We start from the raw sequence: 16,699 nt of genomic DNA, 5'->3' as shown, positions 1-16,699 counted from the left end.
GACAGAGGTGAGCAATACTGGGAAATTTGGTATCGACCCAATACCAAGTGAAGACACAGCTAGTATTGTCGATACCAATACCAATACTAATACTAATATAAAAAAAAGTCTATTATTCAATAATTTGACTTCATTTAGTTACAACTGCTATGTTACTGTTTTTTAGTGGAAATATACTCCTTTTTTTTCTATTAACAGTGTTAACTTCAGAAGAAGAATGGCCAAAAATGTCAGTCTCTAGATGTTAAAAGCTGGATGAGACACACCCAAGAAGATTTGCGGTGCCGGCTTGTAGCAGCTGCATGCATACGGCCCCCCACACTTTTCAGATTTCTGCTGCTTGAAAACCTTTCCAAAAACACTGAAAACCATTTTGCTTCTACTTTATGACTGCACTCTCCTTTGAGTTAGTGTGTCAAAAATCCTCAAAAAAAAAAACCCAAAAAAAAAAAAAAAAAAAAAACCCACTCAAGTTTGTGGTTTAACACGACAAAATGTGAAAAAGTTCAAGGGTTATGAATACTTTATCGAGTTACCGTGTTTACGTTATCGGTCGTTGTTAGCAGGGTTAACAGACAAAAGCATATTCCTAAGAAATGGGTCAGACGCAGGGGAGGAGGAGTAAAAAATTGGAAAGGAAAAACTTGAACTGACCTTCAGACAGCCCAGAGATCTATTGACGAAAACCACTTTAAAAGATTACAAGAGAATGTGGCTTCTTGGAAGCAAAACGCAGAGAGACGGGGAGGGAGGGGACGGTATCTACTGGCTTTTACACAGCACTGGATTTAATTATAATAATTTCATTTATGCACAGCCTTTAATTTAGCAAAGCAGAAATAAACAATATTTTCTGAAAACCACCCAGAACTGACCGGTATTTAAAAAGAAAAAAAACAAACAAACAAAAAAAAACAGAAAGTGGCTACAAACTATTAACAGCAAGAAAGAAAAGCCATAAACGTTCCAGACCGTTTTCCAGGAGAGAGATTATGAAAAGCCCGAGTAATGCTGGTGATGGATGACATGTCCTCTGGCGCGCAGAAAAAAGATCAGTGCACAGTCAAGAAGGAGAATTTTTTGTTCCCTCCCTTTTCTTTCTAGGGAATAAGAGACAAAGGTGCCAAATGTCTCCATCAGCAATGAGTGGTTGATTGCCGATGGGGGAATGTTTCCAAAAAACTCTGAAAGGATCGAGACGGGCCAAGGAAGAAGACCTGGCGGGAGTCCGAAGACGTCCGCACACACGTCATTGATCGATCACAAACAGAGCGAACTCTCTGGCCGTGTAGGAAGTTCTCATTCAACATAAAAAAAAAAAAATAAAATAAAAAAAAAGAAAGAAAAGGAGAACAAGGAATGAGCAAGGAGGACCTGGAGTTTTTAAGAGCTCTTGTTCATCTGCTGCATTTATAAAATCACTGCCAGGATCTGCATTAGTAAAATAAGGTCACTGGGTCCAACACGGGTCCTCTGGCAGCTCAACGTCTGATCACAAACTACCTCGTTTTCTAAAAATCCCTTCATGATTTAACTCACAGATGATTAGAAAATAGTCAGAAAATTGTTATTATTATGTTTTTTTTTCTCTAGTTGATCCACTTGGCAAAAAATATCTGTTGAACATTGATTTCTGTACCATTGGCTGGACTTGGTGTTCTTTTTTAGTCAGGAACGGTTTTGGCAACTGGCTTTACAGGGATCTAAACTTTGCTCTGGCTTCCTTTCTGAAAGCCTGCATGTATTGTAATGGAGCAACTCAACACCTGTGAAAGTTGATCACCACTTTCCCGCGGTTTGGATTGTATAACAAAACATTCTGTTTAATAAAAGACTTAAATTGAATAAAAGTCAATTCTCATCTGCTTGTTGTTTGTAGTCGTCTTGGATTAAAAAAAAAAAGATTGATGAGCTGATCTATTTAAGTTGAGTCAATGCAAAAAAGGTTGTTCTTACATTTCTATAGATCAGGTCATGATTGGCCCACTTCGCGTCATTAGACATGTACTATGTTGAAGTAATGTTTTGATTTTACAGGCTTTCCAGTAACCGGACCTGGGTTATCACTGTTAATTCATGACTTAACAGTTTAGGTCTTTGAAACAGTCATTTTATCACAGCTGCTCGGTTTAGCAGATTATCTTTGACCCAATATTGGTGGTTTTGTTTTTCTGAACGACTTCCCTTTCTGAAACCATTTCACAAAAAAATACTTTTGGTTTCAATAAAAACCTGTTTCTGCATGCATGTTGGAATATAGGGTAAAGTGATAAATTGCCACCTGTAGCACTTAGATCCTCAACTAGAGGGCATAAAACAAGTATCGAACTCACTAAAATTGTTTCTAGAGGTAAGCACCAGAGATGTTCACATCTCTGGTGTCATTCTTCCCAAGCCCAAACCAGGCCTAAAGTTTTTAAAGGGAAAGTTCAAGTCAAGTCTCAGGTCTGAAAGAACCATTTTATTCTTATACCCTACTAATAGCCCAACATTGTTACGCAACACTGTTACGCTCTGTCCAGTAAAATTTGCTGCATTGCTTTTACTCCTGAATACTTGACATTTTGCATAAGACTTGAGTATTAGACCATGAGTTTAAGTCAAAATTCAAATATTTAGAGCACAAGTCCAGTCTGAAACTCAAGTCTCCATCGTGGGTAAGTATAAATCTTGTTAAAGAAGAAGAGGTTGCAGGCATATGTTTATCTGAAATTATACATTTTCTGTTATACTGATAATTAATTGTATATGGGACATTTGTGAAACATAAACAGTATGATGGCATAACTAAACAAAGATTTTGAAATATTTTTGACTCCTCAACTCAAAACTAACATGTTGTGTTTTAGTTATCTTTCATTGGCTAGCTGAAAAACACATCGGATTGTAAACTCTTGCTGCTCAAACACACGGAACAAGTTGCAAAAAACCCATTCATCACCGGTAAAACCTCATATTTTTGTAATGTTTTAAGAACAACACATTATTGCTAAACAGTGTTTCTTCGCCTTACCTGTCTGGGCTCTTTGGAGTTGCAGAGCTCCATCTTGACCTTTGACCCTGCTGTGAAGGCAGAAATAGCCAGGCACAGGTCCTGCTGCCGAATCAGTGGCTCCACCAGCTCCCACTTCTGCAAAACCCAGAAACCAATTGAGGAAGTGGACACCAGGCAAGGTCAGCTTAAGTTCACTAATAGCTCATTTAAAGTAAAACATTACAAGTGATATTCAAGTTTGCCTTTTAAATTCCCATAATAATTGAAGTTTAAAAAATAAAATAAAAAATACTCAGTGTACTGTAGAGACTTCCTGTGGAGTTAAAGCTGCTGTCACAGTTTCCTGTCTTTCCATGTATGCTGACATATATAGACATAGCATGTTGTGTGCATCTAAATGTCAAGAAATTAGCCCACTCCAAGCATTCAGCATGCAGAAGTGAGTAATTCTTCATCAGACAGAGCAATTGCATAAAGTAGCATGAAACTGTTGCGACTTTTCAGTAGCCCTTGTCTCACTTCCACAGCAGGGAGTGTCTATGTGTGGAATATGTGGTTTGTCAGCATTTAAAAGTTTATGTCACAGAATTTTCCACATGGCTAGACGATGACAGAAACATATATCACGATATGTTTATTGATATCAATAATTATTGATTTGTTTTTTTTTTGTTTTAAATATCTGAAATATTATTTTAAATATTTGAAATATTATTTCATCTACAGTTTATACTCTCCACCTTTGTTTTTTTTTTTATTTTCAAGCAATTATGAGGCACAGTGGCAAAACCTGAAACAGCTGCTGCGCAAGTTACTCAACAGGTTGTTGCTTGGTAACCAAAGAGTTACCTGGCAACAACTAACATCAGTAAGTTAGCATCAATTAACTCACTAAAGTGAATTAGTAGATGCCACCATGAGCCAGCCGTGAGAGGCTGAGCAGCTATAACCTGTACTCTGCCTACATCCCCCAGAATGCCGTGTGGTTCTGGATCAGAGTTCAATGAAATTAATAAATATTCTATCACCCATATAATCCAATGATATTGATCACATGTCTATTGTTATTGACTTGTGGTAAATAACACATATTGCCCTAAATGCGTCCATAAGCTGCATGATAGCAGAGTTTAGCTGCTGCTAAAACTGTGTATGCTACAGTGTCACAAGCATAGGATCAAATCTTTTATCGTGAAGGAACTGTGAGGACGTTTCTTGGTCCAGAGCTTTAGTTAGTGATCTGTGGAAGGCTGATTTAGCTGACTCACTCCCATAGCTGACCTATGACAAATATCAAGTAGTGTCCTGGAAATATTGACTCTGACCGCAGCAGGGTCCTTCAATCAATCAGCTGAACTGAACTGACATGAACAAGGTTCAGCAGTGCTGCCATTCTCCTTTTTTTTCTCCTCAGGAGTTTTGTTTCTCTCAGGCGAATAAAACTGAATTGAAATGAAATCGTTTGGCCATATTTCCCAAAGGGCTCGACAGCTCTGTTGCTCCCACCACCGTTACGGCTACCAAAGCAGTTTTCTCTGTTGGGCTGAACTGAATTTAATTAGACTGAATGGAAATTGACTGACTGAATTAAAGTGAATCAAACATAATCGGGCTGAACAAAACTGAACCAAATAAAACTGATTCAACTGAAATAAACTGAATTATCTGAAATGAATGAATGATACATGTATTTTAAATGCCTAAAGATGCCTAAAGACACCTTAGATGAGTGATTAATTAGCTTAAATTGTTTAAATTGCACGTATTTTAGTATTTTGTTATTCATATAATTTGACATATTGTAAAAATGAATTACACCTACACAGCTAATATTTTATCTGTCTGTGTCAGATAATTCAACAATTTTTAGGCAAAAAGACTACAATTGGAATTTTGTTTTGGATACAAAACAAAAGAAAACAACCAAACAGGATCAATTAAGGAGACCCAGGAAAATCACGAATAATGATGCAGCAGTTATATACATTTTGACCTGAAAATGTATAAAATAATAATCTAAATGAAAATAAAAATCATCTTCTTTAATTTCACTGGAACCATATGTTACATTTTAAAGTATTACTGTTCCAGACACAGTGCCATTTTATAGCACAATAAAGTAACTATGTTAGCTCCAGTTGTTATAAAAATGCTGTACATATCAAACATGACTTAAAAGAAATTTGACTTTGTAATTTAACACACTGAAACTGTTTCTTTAAAAATGTCTGCTCCTTCTGAAACTCCGCCTTCAGGAAGTCATCACAACATGGCTCCTCTATTAACCCTTTAACAACATTTTTATCAGCGTTGAACTAAGAAGCATCAAGAGCTCAGCAGATGCTCAGGTCCACCAGGTGTTTGCTAATCGCTGCTGGCTAGTCTGAAGGAGCTGAGTGGGTGAGCGCTGCTCTGTGAGGCGGAAGCTTGTAAACTGCAGCTTCGTCCTCGAAGGTGGAGCTAGCTCCACCCATGCGTTTTGCACAGCTGAATGGTTGCCATGGGAGATTAAAGGACTTCTCAATTCTGAGTCACGGCAACACTCCAGGTATGCTTTTGATGAGGGAACAGAAGTTAACTATACTATCCCTTTGAAGCTGAAACTTAAAGAAGGCTACTTTTAGAAAGCAAACTTTCATCCTTGGTCTCCTCACCTGCGACTGCGGCCTGTTGGTTCCGGCGCCGCGGCACTCCGCCAGTCCGAGGCCGTCCCTCCCACGGGTCTCCAGACACATGCCGCCTTGTTTCAGCACACTGGACACGGCTTCCTGCTCAGGGACCCTACGGGAACCGGAGACGGCGAGGAGGAAGGCTGATGAAACGATCTTATTACAAACAATAAAGAGCAGATCGACTCCGGTGATGGATAGCTGTACAGAGTAATTGCTTCGCTCCACAAGTACTGTGTCTTGTTACAGCCAGCTCTTCTGGACATATACAGTTACTCGGTTAGACTCCAGTTATTTGGAGCGTATGCAGTGGGGAAGAGGTCAAAGGCATAAGCTTCTGAGATCCTGACATGAATCAATTCAAACGTTCCCATCTGAAGTCAGTTACATCTGGGTGACTGATTTTGAACTTGGTGGGTTGCTAACCTCTTTGGAGTTGTGCGATTACTTTTTCCAGGCTAAGTCAATTATTTTTAACATACCAGACAGTAAAAATAAAGGCTTTTGATCTCAGAATTAAAGTTATGTCAAGGGAAATTCAGCTACGTCTGTATTTGTTTTTATTCTCCAAAAATTAAATAAAAGGTCAATTTGGCTCATTCCCTCTTTTAGGCTTTCAGCGACAATCTGAAAAAACTTTGAAAGGATTTCAAAGCCTACATATAAATGCCAGGCACACTTTTCAGATTTTCACTTTTGTTTTTAAATATCTTGTATTTTTCAAAATTAAGTACATTTATTCTTCAATGCACCATAGAATCTCAACAAAATACATTTAAATTTGTAGTTCTAATGTGACGAAAAGTGAATACGTTTGCAAGGAAGTGTGAATGTTTATTCATAACCGCAAAAAGGAAACCATTTATATTCATGTGCAGGTAGAACTGCTCAAAACTGTCATATATATGATATACAGCTCTGGAGAAAATTAAGAGACCATTTAAAATGATCCGTTTCTCTGATTTTACTCTTTATAGATATGTGTTTGAGTAAAATGAACATGATTCTTTTATTCTACGAACTACTGACAACATGTCTCCGAAATTAAAAGCAAAAATTTTGTTCTTATTTGCAGAAAATGAGAAATGGACAAAATAATGAAAAAGATGCAGCGCTTTCAGACCTCAAATAATTCAAAGGAAACAAGTTCATATTAATTTAGAAACAACAATACTGATGTTTTAACTCAGAAAGAGTTCAGGAATCCATATTTGGTGGAACAACCAGGAGGTTCTCACTGGGGTTCAGTGCAGTGGGCTCTTCATTTTTCCCAGAGCTGTAATGTATGTTTGTTGACATCAGCTGGAGTTCTTAAGATATTTTTAAAAAATATCTGAAAGCACAAGCAAAAAAACTCTGAGAAGAAACTTAACATCTTAAATAAATCAGGAAAGCCTCTCCCTTCCTCTTTTGTTTCACGTCTCTCAGCAGAGAAAAACCTAAGATTGTTAATCCCATGTGGGTTTTTCCTCATAGCTCAGAAAACGTCTTTAAAAAAAACCCACCCCAACAGAATTTAACTCTTACTTGGCTCACAGACTTTAGTTCAACTCTATTTTTTTTTCCTCCTACAAAAACAAATGCAGACGACACAAAATCTTTCCTTTACTAAATCATCCCACCTCAGCTCGGGGTAGACGTTCTCCATGTACCAACGGAAAGGTTTGCAGTTCAGTTTCCGCCGCAGCGTCAGGCGGTCTGCAATGCTTCAAGATGAAGAACAAACAAAACAAAAAAAACAGAGAGAGAGAGAGAAGAAACAAGGGAAATCATGGACAATGACAGGGAGACATGATGGAAAGCATTAGAAAACAGAAACATACAAATCAACCAACATGACTTAACATTATCAAAAGTTTATGCTCAAATATGGAGAAACAGATTTTCTTCAGTCTGTCTTTAGAAACAGCTGAGGTGGATAAAACTACTGAAAAATGTGCGTATATACATATACATACATTTATATATATAGTAAATAATTGCTCATTACACATCAGATTTAGGTCAGCCCTTTTAAAAAGCATGACTGTTAGCATTTTTTTTAAAAGTGTAGCTCGCCTGACTAAAATGGGTCTGACTTGTGTGAAACATTACCAGCCCTATTTTTGGGCCGCTGTCTTCATGCTGTGCCACACACACACACACACACACACACACACACACACACTGAGGGGGAATAATTCTAAGAGACAAACCTGCCAAAGGCTTTGCCCTGAGCAGACGGCCGTGCCGAGTAGTAGTACTGTTTATACTCGTCCATCCACACCTCGGCGGCCCGTCGGGTGTTCCTGCGTCGGCACAGACACAACACCTGCTTAGATGCCATGATTAGAGCGCTGCTGGGATTCCTGCAGTCAGCTCTAATGACAGCGTAGGACAGATCAGCCTCCAGACATAAAATAAAAAAAAAATCTCTCTCCATCAGAGAGAAAATCTTGCTGTACAATGTTAGATTTGTGGGTATTTTAGCAACTTAGAACATTTTGAGGTCAATTTCCAACATGTGGGTTTGGGCGTTCAGAGACGAGCTATGTTTCATCTGAATGGTGAAAAAGTACGAATCACCCATGTAGTGTTGATTGTTGATGTCATCTGCTCCATTTCACTTTGAGAATTTAGATTTTTAGTTTATATTCGCAAAAGATGAGAAATTCGCAGGAAGAACAAAAGTAGAAATGCACCAGTCAGAGTCAGGTGGCCAAACTGACGTATGTCAAGTTTCGACCCGCCAAAACTGATTTTAGATTATTAAGGTTTCTGGTTTAAAGAGTTAATATTATACATATGAAAAATATATGTAAGAACAAAATGCAAAATACATTTTCTAGTGTTCCTGCTGTGACTGGCCATTAATTATTTAGGATAGGAGTGGAAGTGACATCGTATTACCTATGAAAGGTCAGCAAATGTATAAGGGTTTTGCATTTTAAAAACAATTTTCCTGATTTCATTTATTTATTTTTTAGTTTGTTATTTTATTTTATTATCCAACAAAAATAACAACAAAATATAACAGCTTACTGTTTAAAATGTGAAGTCTGTAGCCATTTTTTAAAATAGTTTTTTATCACAATTAGCATAGCTAGCATGAACAAAGCAGAAAACACAAGTCTATGTGTGTATTCCCCGGAAAACAATACAGATTTTAGTAAATGTGGCATATCTAAAAAATATCAAAATAGTCTTCAAGGCTTTCTGTCAACTCAATTTTGGAGTTGACTCTTTTAGCTGGTTGTTTTTTAATGGCGATTAGCGTCGTTAGCACGACGAGCATCACACAAACAGAGCGCTCTGTGTGTTTACTCAAACAGCACATTCAAAATGAGGAATAAACAGGTTTTACAGCTCATTCATCACGAAAACACGTGTAAAATGAGTCAAAAGTATTCAAATGTGTCAGCTGACGTGTTCATTCACATCTAACTCCATTTGTCGTGTACTACTTTGGGAGAGAGTCACAGAACTAAGCGCGTCGGTGGCTCTCAGATGATGCTGCAGGTGAACAGCCAGCCCACTCACTCACTTGATGTAGGTAAGAGCGTTGCCCTCTGGGAAGTCGTACGGGTGGCGCTTCCTGAACACGTGACCCACGCGGCTGCAGGGAAGGATCTCCAGACTTCCTCCGCACATCCAGACTCGGAACGACAGTTCTGCGCGAGGACGGGTTTGGTTTAATCGATCTGATTTATCTTACCCAACAACCAAAGACTGCATCATCGTAAAATCCCTCTGGCTGAATTCCCCAGCTACGTCTCATGGAGAAAACAGATTTTTATCGTTGTGAAGTTTATCGTAGTTCACATTGGTTTTTTTTCCTAGTTCCAAGGATGGTGGGCTGTAAATGTGCGCAGCATCCAAATGAGTCCAGGTTAAATCAAGACTGAAAGGCATTTTCACTTTTATCTTTCTTCCATAATTCTTTCTTTTCATAATTTTATGCATAATTTTATAGGCTTCATTAGGCATGTAGCAAGGCCTGCCACAATAAACAATAAATCAATTAATCAAATGATAAATTAAAAGAAACTCAATCATTTTCATTTGCTTGATTTGCTGTTTTTCTCTTTTTTGCCAAAAACTGGATGATAAAAATGTTCAGTCTGGTGTTTTGGTCTACACTATTTATTTTTTTGTTTTTCAAAAAGAAAAAAAAAGATTCACTAAAATTAAATCAGTTTACTGGAAACAATCCCAATAAAAAAACAAAAAAAAACAGCGGAAACAATGCTCACCAAAGTTCTCCCCGCCCCAGATGTCCATGTGAGTGTCGTACTGGCCCAGATGGTTGAACCAGCTCTTGTCCATGACGAAGATCCCACCAGCAATGACAGGAGTCCTGTAAAAACGGAAGGACAAGGAAAAGTTTTCACCTTCATTGATGCTAACAAAGACTTTTAGAAATGTACATTTAATTGCTACCAAAACAAAACTTCACAAAAATATTAGTGGTACTTACGTTTTTCAACACTATAAAACAATTATAACCACTTCTTCACAGTATTTCAGTGAGATTTTTTTTTATATGAAAGAGGCCAACAGAACATAGAGCCAAGCTTTAAAGCAAAGAAGAAAAGCTTTCACAAGTTTTATGTGAATCTGAAAAGTGTGGTGTGCATTTGTTTTCATCCCTCCTGAGTCAACACTTTATCGAACCTCATCTTGCTGCAGCGATAGCTGCAGGTGTGTTGGTGTGTTGCACAAGAAACACAATTAACACCACAGGTGAATAAGTTAGTTCATGCAATAGATCATAAAAAAATGTCATATTAAAATAATTTTCACCTCTTTCTTTCCAAAAGATGTTTTAGCCAAAAAAAGAACAAAAAAAAACACCACTGCTGTATAATAGTGGAGGATTTTGTATTTTGGCCCACACCTTGACACGCTGCTGCTTTCGTTCTAGCACTTGACTTCATCAACAAAGGAAAAAAATAAAAACTCGCCCTAATCATCAGCGTCTTCCCGAGTGTGAGAAATTAAAGGACTGCTGCCAAACTGCTGCTAACCAAACACGGGGCTGTTATGGTATCACCTCTTTCCACAAACGTTCTGCTTCACTCAGGCTTGTTCCAATTAAATTAACATGCTAAATGACCCTCAGGCTCTTAGATGTATGTTGGGTTTTGTGGGGAATTTTAAATGTTTTTTTGTATTTTGCACAGTCTGACCTCATAGCGACTGGGATAGGAATTACTGGAAAGATTGGCAGCCGCCTAGAATAGTTTTCCACTTTTGAATATATTATTTTTTTCTCTCACTGTGAAAGGAGCGACTCAGAACGGCTTTAACAAGCTGAAGCACGGTGACTTTTTCTTCACGAAATAACTGCTCAGGTTTCCTCTGCCTGCTAGTGCGTTCAGGTATGTATTTGATGAGAGGATAACATTGAAACATTGTGTAAAGCTCAAAAAGTCAATTTTACATATTTTACATAACACTGCACCTCTAATGTGATGTTTTTCTGCACTGAATTTAAAAGACCAAAATGAGCAAACTTAAAAAAAAAAAAAGTTCTGATATTTAAAAACCTAAAGTTTAAAAATGTAAATCATTTTAAATGATCAGATGTGTGTAGATGGTGCATTTCAGGGTTTGAATCAGTTAAAAACGCAGAGTTGGCAGTACCTTATGGGCTGCGTCGGGTCGCTTCTCGCCATTTTCTGCTCGATGGGAATCTGCTCCCATTTGAAGTGGAGACTCCAATCGAATCCTGACATGAAAGAGACAGCATGAATGGAGTGGGAAGTAAAAAATAAATACATAAAATGAAACAAATATTCAGTGTTTTAGTTACTGCATCCAGATCGACAAATTATAACAACTGAAGCAAACTGATCTGACCTGATAAATTGTGTTTTACATCCATGTCTATCAGAGCTGAATGACGGTGCACCAGATCTGGTAAGAACCTAGAAAGTTTGTTTTCTGGGTGTGTTTAACAATTCTTCCAGTAGAGTATTTGTAAGGTCAGACACTGATGTTGGACGAGATCGCTTGGCTTGGAGTCTAATGTATCCCAAAAGAGCTCTTATAAGGACTGAGGTCAGAACTCTCTGCATACCAGCATCACTCACTCTTAACCATGTTGACCTCATTTTGGGCCAATTCCAGACTAGGGCATCTAAGAGTTTTAAATAAGTGCTCACAGAAAAGACTGAAACACCTGATTTTTGCAATTTAGAGGGCTGATTCAATAGTTTTGGTATTACAGCAGAAATAGGGTAAGAGACGTTGTGCTGACGTCTCGTGTGTGTTGCCTTGTTGCGGGTTCTGACCTCCTCTAAGGTCAGCAGATGCAGCCAAGTAAGCAAAGTTATCCAAGCTGATCACGTCGATAATGGGGCTGACCACTCGCGTATGATCCTGGAAGGAACAGAAGAAATGATACAGAGAGATCCTGAGATGACTCAGAAATCAGAGAAACATCACATTCAACAGCAAAACACAAACGACACGTTCTCAAAGCTTTCACTTTACAACTTATGACGCAACACCAGGACGACAGCAGGAACGGATTAGGTCAAGTTTTTTTTTATTGGTTTATTTGTTAACAAAACTGAAGCTTTTATTTATTATTATTATTATTATTCACGGAGTCACATCTGTGAAGCGTTAAACCACCTCCCGCTAAGGCAAAGGCAACCCGATCCCCAAAGTAAATACACCAGATGAGGGAACTGTTGGCTCCTGCTGGTTCTGCGAGTCTTTGCGAAGGCGATCCGCACACGCTGTTGTTTGTGCAGAAGTCAGCCGCGTCAGTGTGTTTGTATGAGAGGCCCCATGGGCCAAAACTTACTTATGAGAGGCCCCATGGGCCAAAACTTACTTATGAGAGGCCCCATGGGCCAAAACTTACTTATGAGAGGCCCCATAGGCCAAAACTTACTTATGAGAGGCCCCATGGGCCAAAACTTACTTATGAGAGGCCCCATAGGCCAAAACTTACTTATGAGAGGCCCCATGGGCCAAAACTTACTTATGAGAGGCCCCATGGGCCAAAACTTACAAACTCTCTTACATTCACTATCAAACTCTCTAACAGAGTTTGATTGCAACAGAAGTTAACTTAAAATTTCAGTTTCTGATTGGACCCCAGGCAGGCTTTTCAAAATAAAAGCGGACCTCCGGTTTATGTTTGATTCGTGTTTCTCTCCTGTGGCTTTAAAAATGTAAAACTTTGTGTTAATTGATTTGCTAAAGGAAATCATATATCTGAAAATAAATTAAAACATATTATGTGGGCAAAAAATTCTGTAAACCACATATGTGCAACCTCAATCAAAATTGCTGACATTTGACAAGCAAAGAAATCTTTCAGATTACATAAACAATATCTTACACCAGGTACTTCTCTCACTTCAGGATGACACAGGGACACCTATAAGACCAATTTTAACTGAAGTTGCACATATGTGCTTTACAGGATTTTTTGCCCACACAATTGTTCTTTTTTCTTCAGATACATAATGTCGTTTTGCAAATTAATTAACACAAAGCTTTAGTCTGTTATAGCCATCGGAGAGAAACTTGACGTGTGAATCAAACATAAACCAGAGACGCGCTTTTATTTTGAAAAGAGAGCGCCATAACTTGTGCTGTCGCGCACATTAAAATCGAGTGCAGGCTGGCTTTACTGCCATTTCCGAAGAGACGGCTAGCTTTATCCCACTGATAGATGGGGTTTCCGATGCTGGCTGTCGGCTTCTAAACATTTCTGATAATGCTGACATTACTGTAGGAGCGCCAACGATGTCATTTAAAATATTAGTTGCCTCTGTTAGTCGCTGCCGCTCAGCTATTTTTCTGTTCCTGAAAACCCGCCTACTCCTGCCTGGGGTCCAATCAGAAACTGAAATTTTCTGATTGACACGGTTAATTTTAAGTTAACTTCCGTTGCGTTTGATAGTACGTGTAAGAGAGTTTGACTGTGAATGTAAGAGAGTTTGATAGTACGTGTAAGAGAGTTTGACTGTGAATGTAAGAGAGTTTGATAGTACGTGTAAGAGAGTTTGTAAGTTTTGGCCCATGGGGCCTCTCATAGGGCTGTAACTGGATATTCTCTGTACGAAGACATGAATCGTTGCTACGCTAATACGTCCACACAAAACCATAACTGTGTTTGTCAATAGATTTTATAATTACAACGTTTGAAGGGTAAATATTAAAATTTTTCCTCTTTATCATCAAATTCCATCGAACAATGTCAATACTTTTGATTTTAAGCAAAAATATAAATAATAGCTGGACTTGTTTTACAAGTTGTTCCCAAACCGGGTTCAGAAAACCGATGAATGGAAGATAAGTGGATCAAAAATGAAATTATACAGCTGTATAATTCATCTTTGCAAAACACACGGTCAAAAACAAAAAAGCATTAATAAAAAATAATCTGCCTGCAAATTTACTACTAAGCTTCAAAATGATTCTTTACTGCCTTAAGTCTCTTCATCTTTCGAAAAGCAGCGCAAACTTCAGAGACGGCCACAATTTCATAACTTAAGTGGGCAATTATTAATTCCTGGCATTTAATTAAATTAAAGCCGTTTGAGTCATTGTGGTGAATTATTAATCAGCAGTGGTCACCATGTGGAGACAAACAGCATCTTTTGGCTCCCACTCTAAGCCCGAAGCTGTAATTTCAGGGGAACAAACGGCTTCAGGACCAGATGGAGTCAATATGAGGATGTAGTGAATTATCACTGAGCTCTCATGAATGCCAGACTGAGAGGCCGTAACGAAAGCTGAATGAGTCAGAGCAGCTCAGAGCACAAGGCGAGCTCACCGAAAGCAAACGATGTAAACGCACCCGTGGTGTGACTTAAAACAAAAGGAGCATTGTTTTTAAAAGCGCTTCTGCAGCACACGGAGGTTTGCAATAAGTGGATGTGTTGGGTTGAGAATTTATCTAGCTGGAAAGTAACATATTTCAGCTGGTTTAGATTTAGAAGACGGTTAGTCATGTAGGTTTCTAATTAGAGATGACGTTTTAATTTTTTTGCAAAGCATGTAACACCTGAAAAATATGGATTCCTTTGCGTTACCTCGCAATAAATATCGCGTTGCCTTGCAGTAAACTAGCAAATACACACTGGTCTATTTTGTATACAGTCACAGTGAAAACAAATGTCAAATGTTCAACTTTACAGAGTCTCAGTGAAAACGTGTTTATACGTGGCTCCCTGGTACAGAAACTGGTTGAAAGTTGATCCATGTTTGTTTGTGTTTGTTTGTGTAAGGTGGAGATGGGACGGCACATGAAAACGACACAGCCGAAACGCCACCATGTTTCCTCGTAAACGTAGCGCAAAAATAATCGAAATGGTTCTGATGTGCTCTCTTTTTCTTTCGTCCTTACAGAAAGTTTCCGTTTACATCTTTTAGATGGAAAGCCAATGTTTGACCTGTTTGGCATTTTTGCACATCTGCTTCTGGTGCATTTGTATCCTCAAGAAAAAGAGGAAAAAACTTCAGGTAACTCACAAACGAGACATTAACACACATGTAAACACCGTAGAAAGAACTTATATTGCAGCAGAAACATTTCAGTACTGAAGATGACGCAAGAACCGACTGGTAAATACATTAATGAGGGAAAAAAAGCAAAATCTATTGTGAGGCAGCACCAAGTATTGTGTAAGGACACAACACTTTTGTGAGGTGACGCAAAATATCTCTGAAGGGGCTCTGTAAAAATGACACATTTTGGCACAAAGAAGGGCGAATAAATACAGTTTTTTGAATTTCTCTGTTGTTGTATTGTAAAAAGTTATTGTTTTTATTGCCTTGTGAGATGGATATGAGAAGCAATCTCACACGACCATATATGGAGAAGGATGTAATAACCCATGCAGTTCCAGCACAGAGAGGAAAGAATTGAAGGGAATATTAAATTAACTAGCTCATACGCAAGCGATGATGTTCTCACTCCATGGTTACATCGCTCTCCATCAAGACGACAAAATGACTTCCTCTTCTAGGCGTAGAAGAGGAAGTCAGTTCTCTGTGCTGCAGCTTCGCGCGCCTCAGACACGGGGACAAAATGTCCTTGAGGGGTCACATTTAAAATTACAGCGAAAATAAAACTACTAATGAAAAGTGGCTGGTCTTGCATTTCATTGTATAATCTGGGTATTCTACTTTGGATGCGATGGTAGTGTTCCTGGTGGGCTGCATAACTTAATTTGCAGGATGCATTGAATTGGAAGAATCTGTCGGCTGCATTAACAAAGGCTGGTTTTGATCACAAACCGAGTCGGCGAGCTGCCAGGAGCAAGAGTAAACACCGACTGAGCGAAATGCAACACAGCGCAAACACAAAGCAGACGCTGGGAAAAAACTGCAGGTTTTTGCTCCCAGATTTCTAACATTTAGCTTCTTTTTCTCGTATGTTAGCTTCCAAAACTGAACATTCTTGTACAGCGGCATTAGCGAGTCTGTGACATGCATCAGTTTACTGCACCTGGGGTGTTTTCGCTCCTGATAGTCTGGTGGACTGTGTTCGACTGAGGACCAAACTTGCAACATTTGTTACATTTTCAGCTGGTGGGACTCTGTCTCGCTGCACAGTGTCAAACGAACGGTGAAAAACCTGTTTCCCTCCTCACCTGTGGAGGCGCTATACCAAGAACTACTGAAGGAAACGACACAAAAACCTTGGAAGAAGATATAAGCACAATTTTCTTCTTTAAAAAATGTAAACAGAAATGCAATCAGATTGTAGCGGTTGTAGGATTTCTCATGCTGGCGTTAGACTTGGGTTTGTTTATGTTGCATTTACCCACAATGCCCTGCGCTGTAGTCTGCCTCCTGCTTTTGGAGCGTTCTCCCATCCGCTTACACCCAACCGAACCAGAGTTGACTTTATCTGAACCGAGAGCTAGGTTTGTAGGTGGACCAGAGTTCGCTTTTTTGGTCTACATCAGCGTTCATACCACCCCAAACGAACCAGACTTTCTTGGGAAACGAACTGGGGTTTGACTAAAGCGCACTAAACATGGCTGGTGTGAATACACCCAGAGTAAATAGGTGGCAGTGG

General features: G+C 38.8%; 1 protein-coding gene across 1 annotated transcript in view; it reads right to left on the bottom strand.

The window, feature by feature from the left end:
• galnt16 (UDP-N-acetyl-alpha-D-galactosamine:polypeptide N-acetylgalactosaminyltransferase 16) overlaps positions 1-16,699 on the bottom strand; it is a 44,266-nt gene that overhangs the window by 2,068 nt on the left and 25,499 nt on the right. The window contains exons 7-14 of the mRNA XM_014989101.2: positions 11,940-12,027; positions 11,290-11,374; positions 9,897-10,000; positions 9,188-9,314; positions 7,860-7,952; positions 7,287-7,370; positions 5,650-5,776; positions 3,014-3,130 (exon numbers count right to left, since the gene is read on the bottom strand). Coding sequence (XP_014844587.1) covers positions 3,014-3,130; positions 5,650-5,776; positions 7,287-7,370; positions 7,860-7,952; positions 9,188-9,314; positions 9,897-10,000; positions 11,290-11,374; positions 11,940-12,027 — 825 coding nt within the window. The remainder of the gene's footprint in view (positions 1-3,013; positions 3,131-5,649; positions 5,777-7,286; positions 7,371-7,859; positions 7,953-9,187; positions 9,315-9,896; positions 10,001-11,289; positions 11,375-11,939; positions 12,028-16,699) is intronic.

The sequence above is a fragment of the Poecilia mexicana genome, unplaced genomic scaffold (assembly GCF_051168715.1).
Source record: "Poecilia mexicana isolate PSO_F unplaced genomic scaffold, ASM5116871v1 scaffold_22, whole genome shotgun sequence".
NCBI lineage: Eukaryota > Metazoa > Chordata > Actinopteri > Cyprinodontiformes > Poeciliidae > Poecilia > Poecilia mexicana.
Note: the sequence above shows the minus strand (reverse complement) of the source record. Positions and strands in the feature narration are given on the sequence as shown.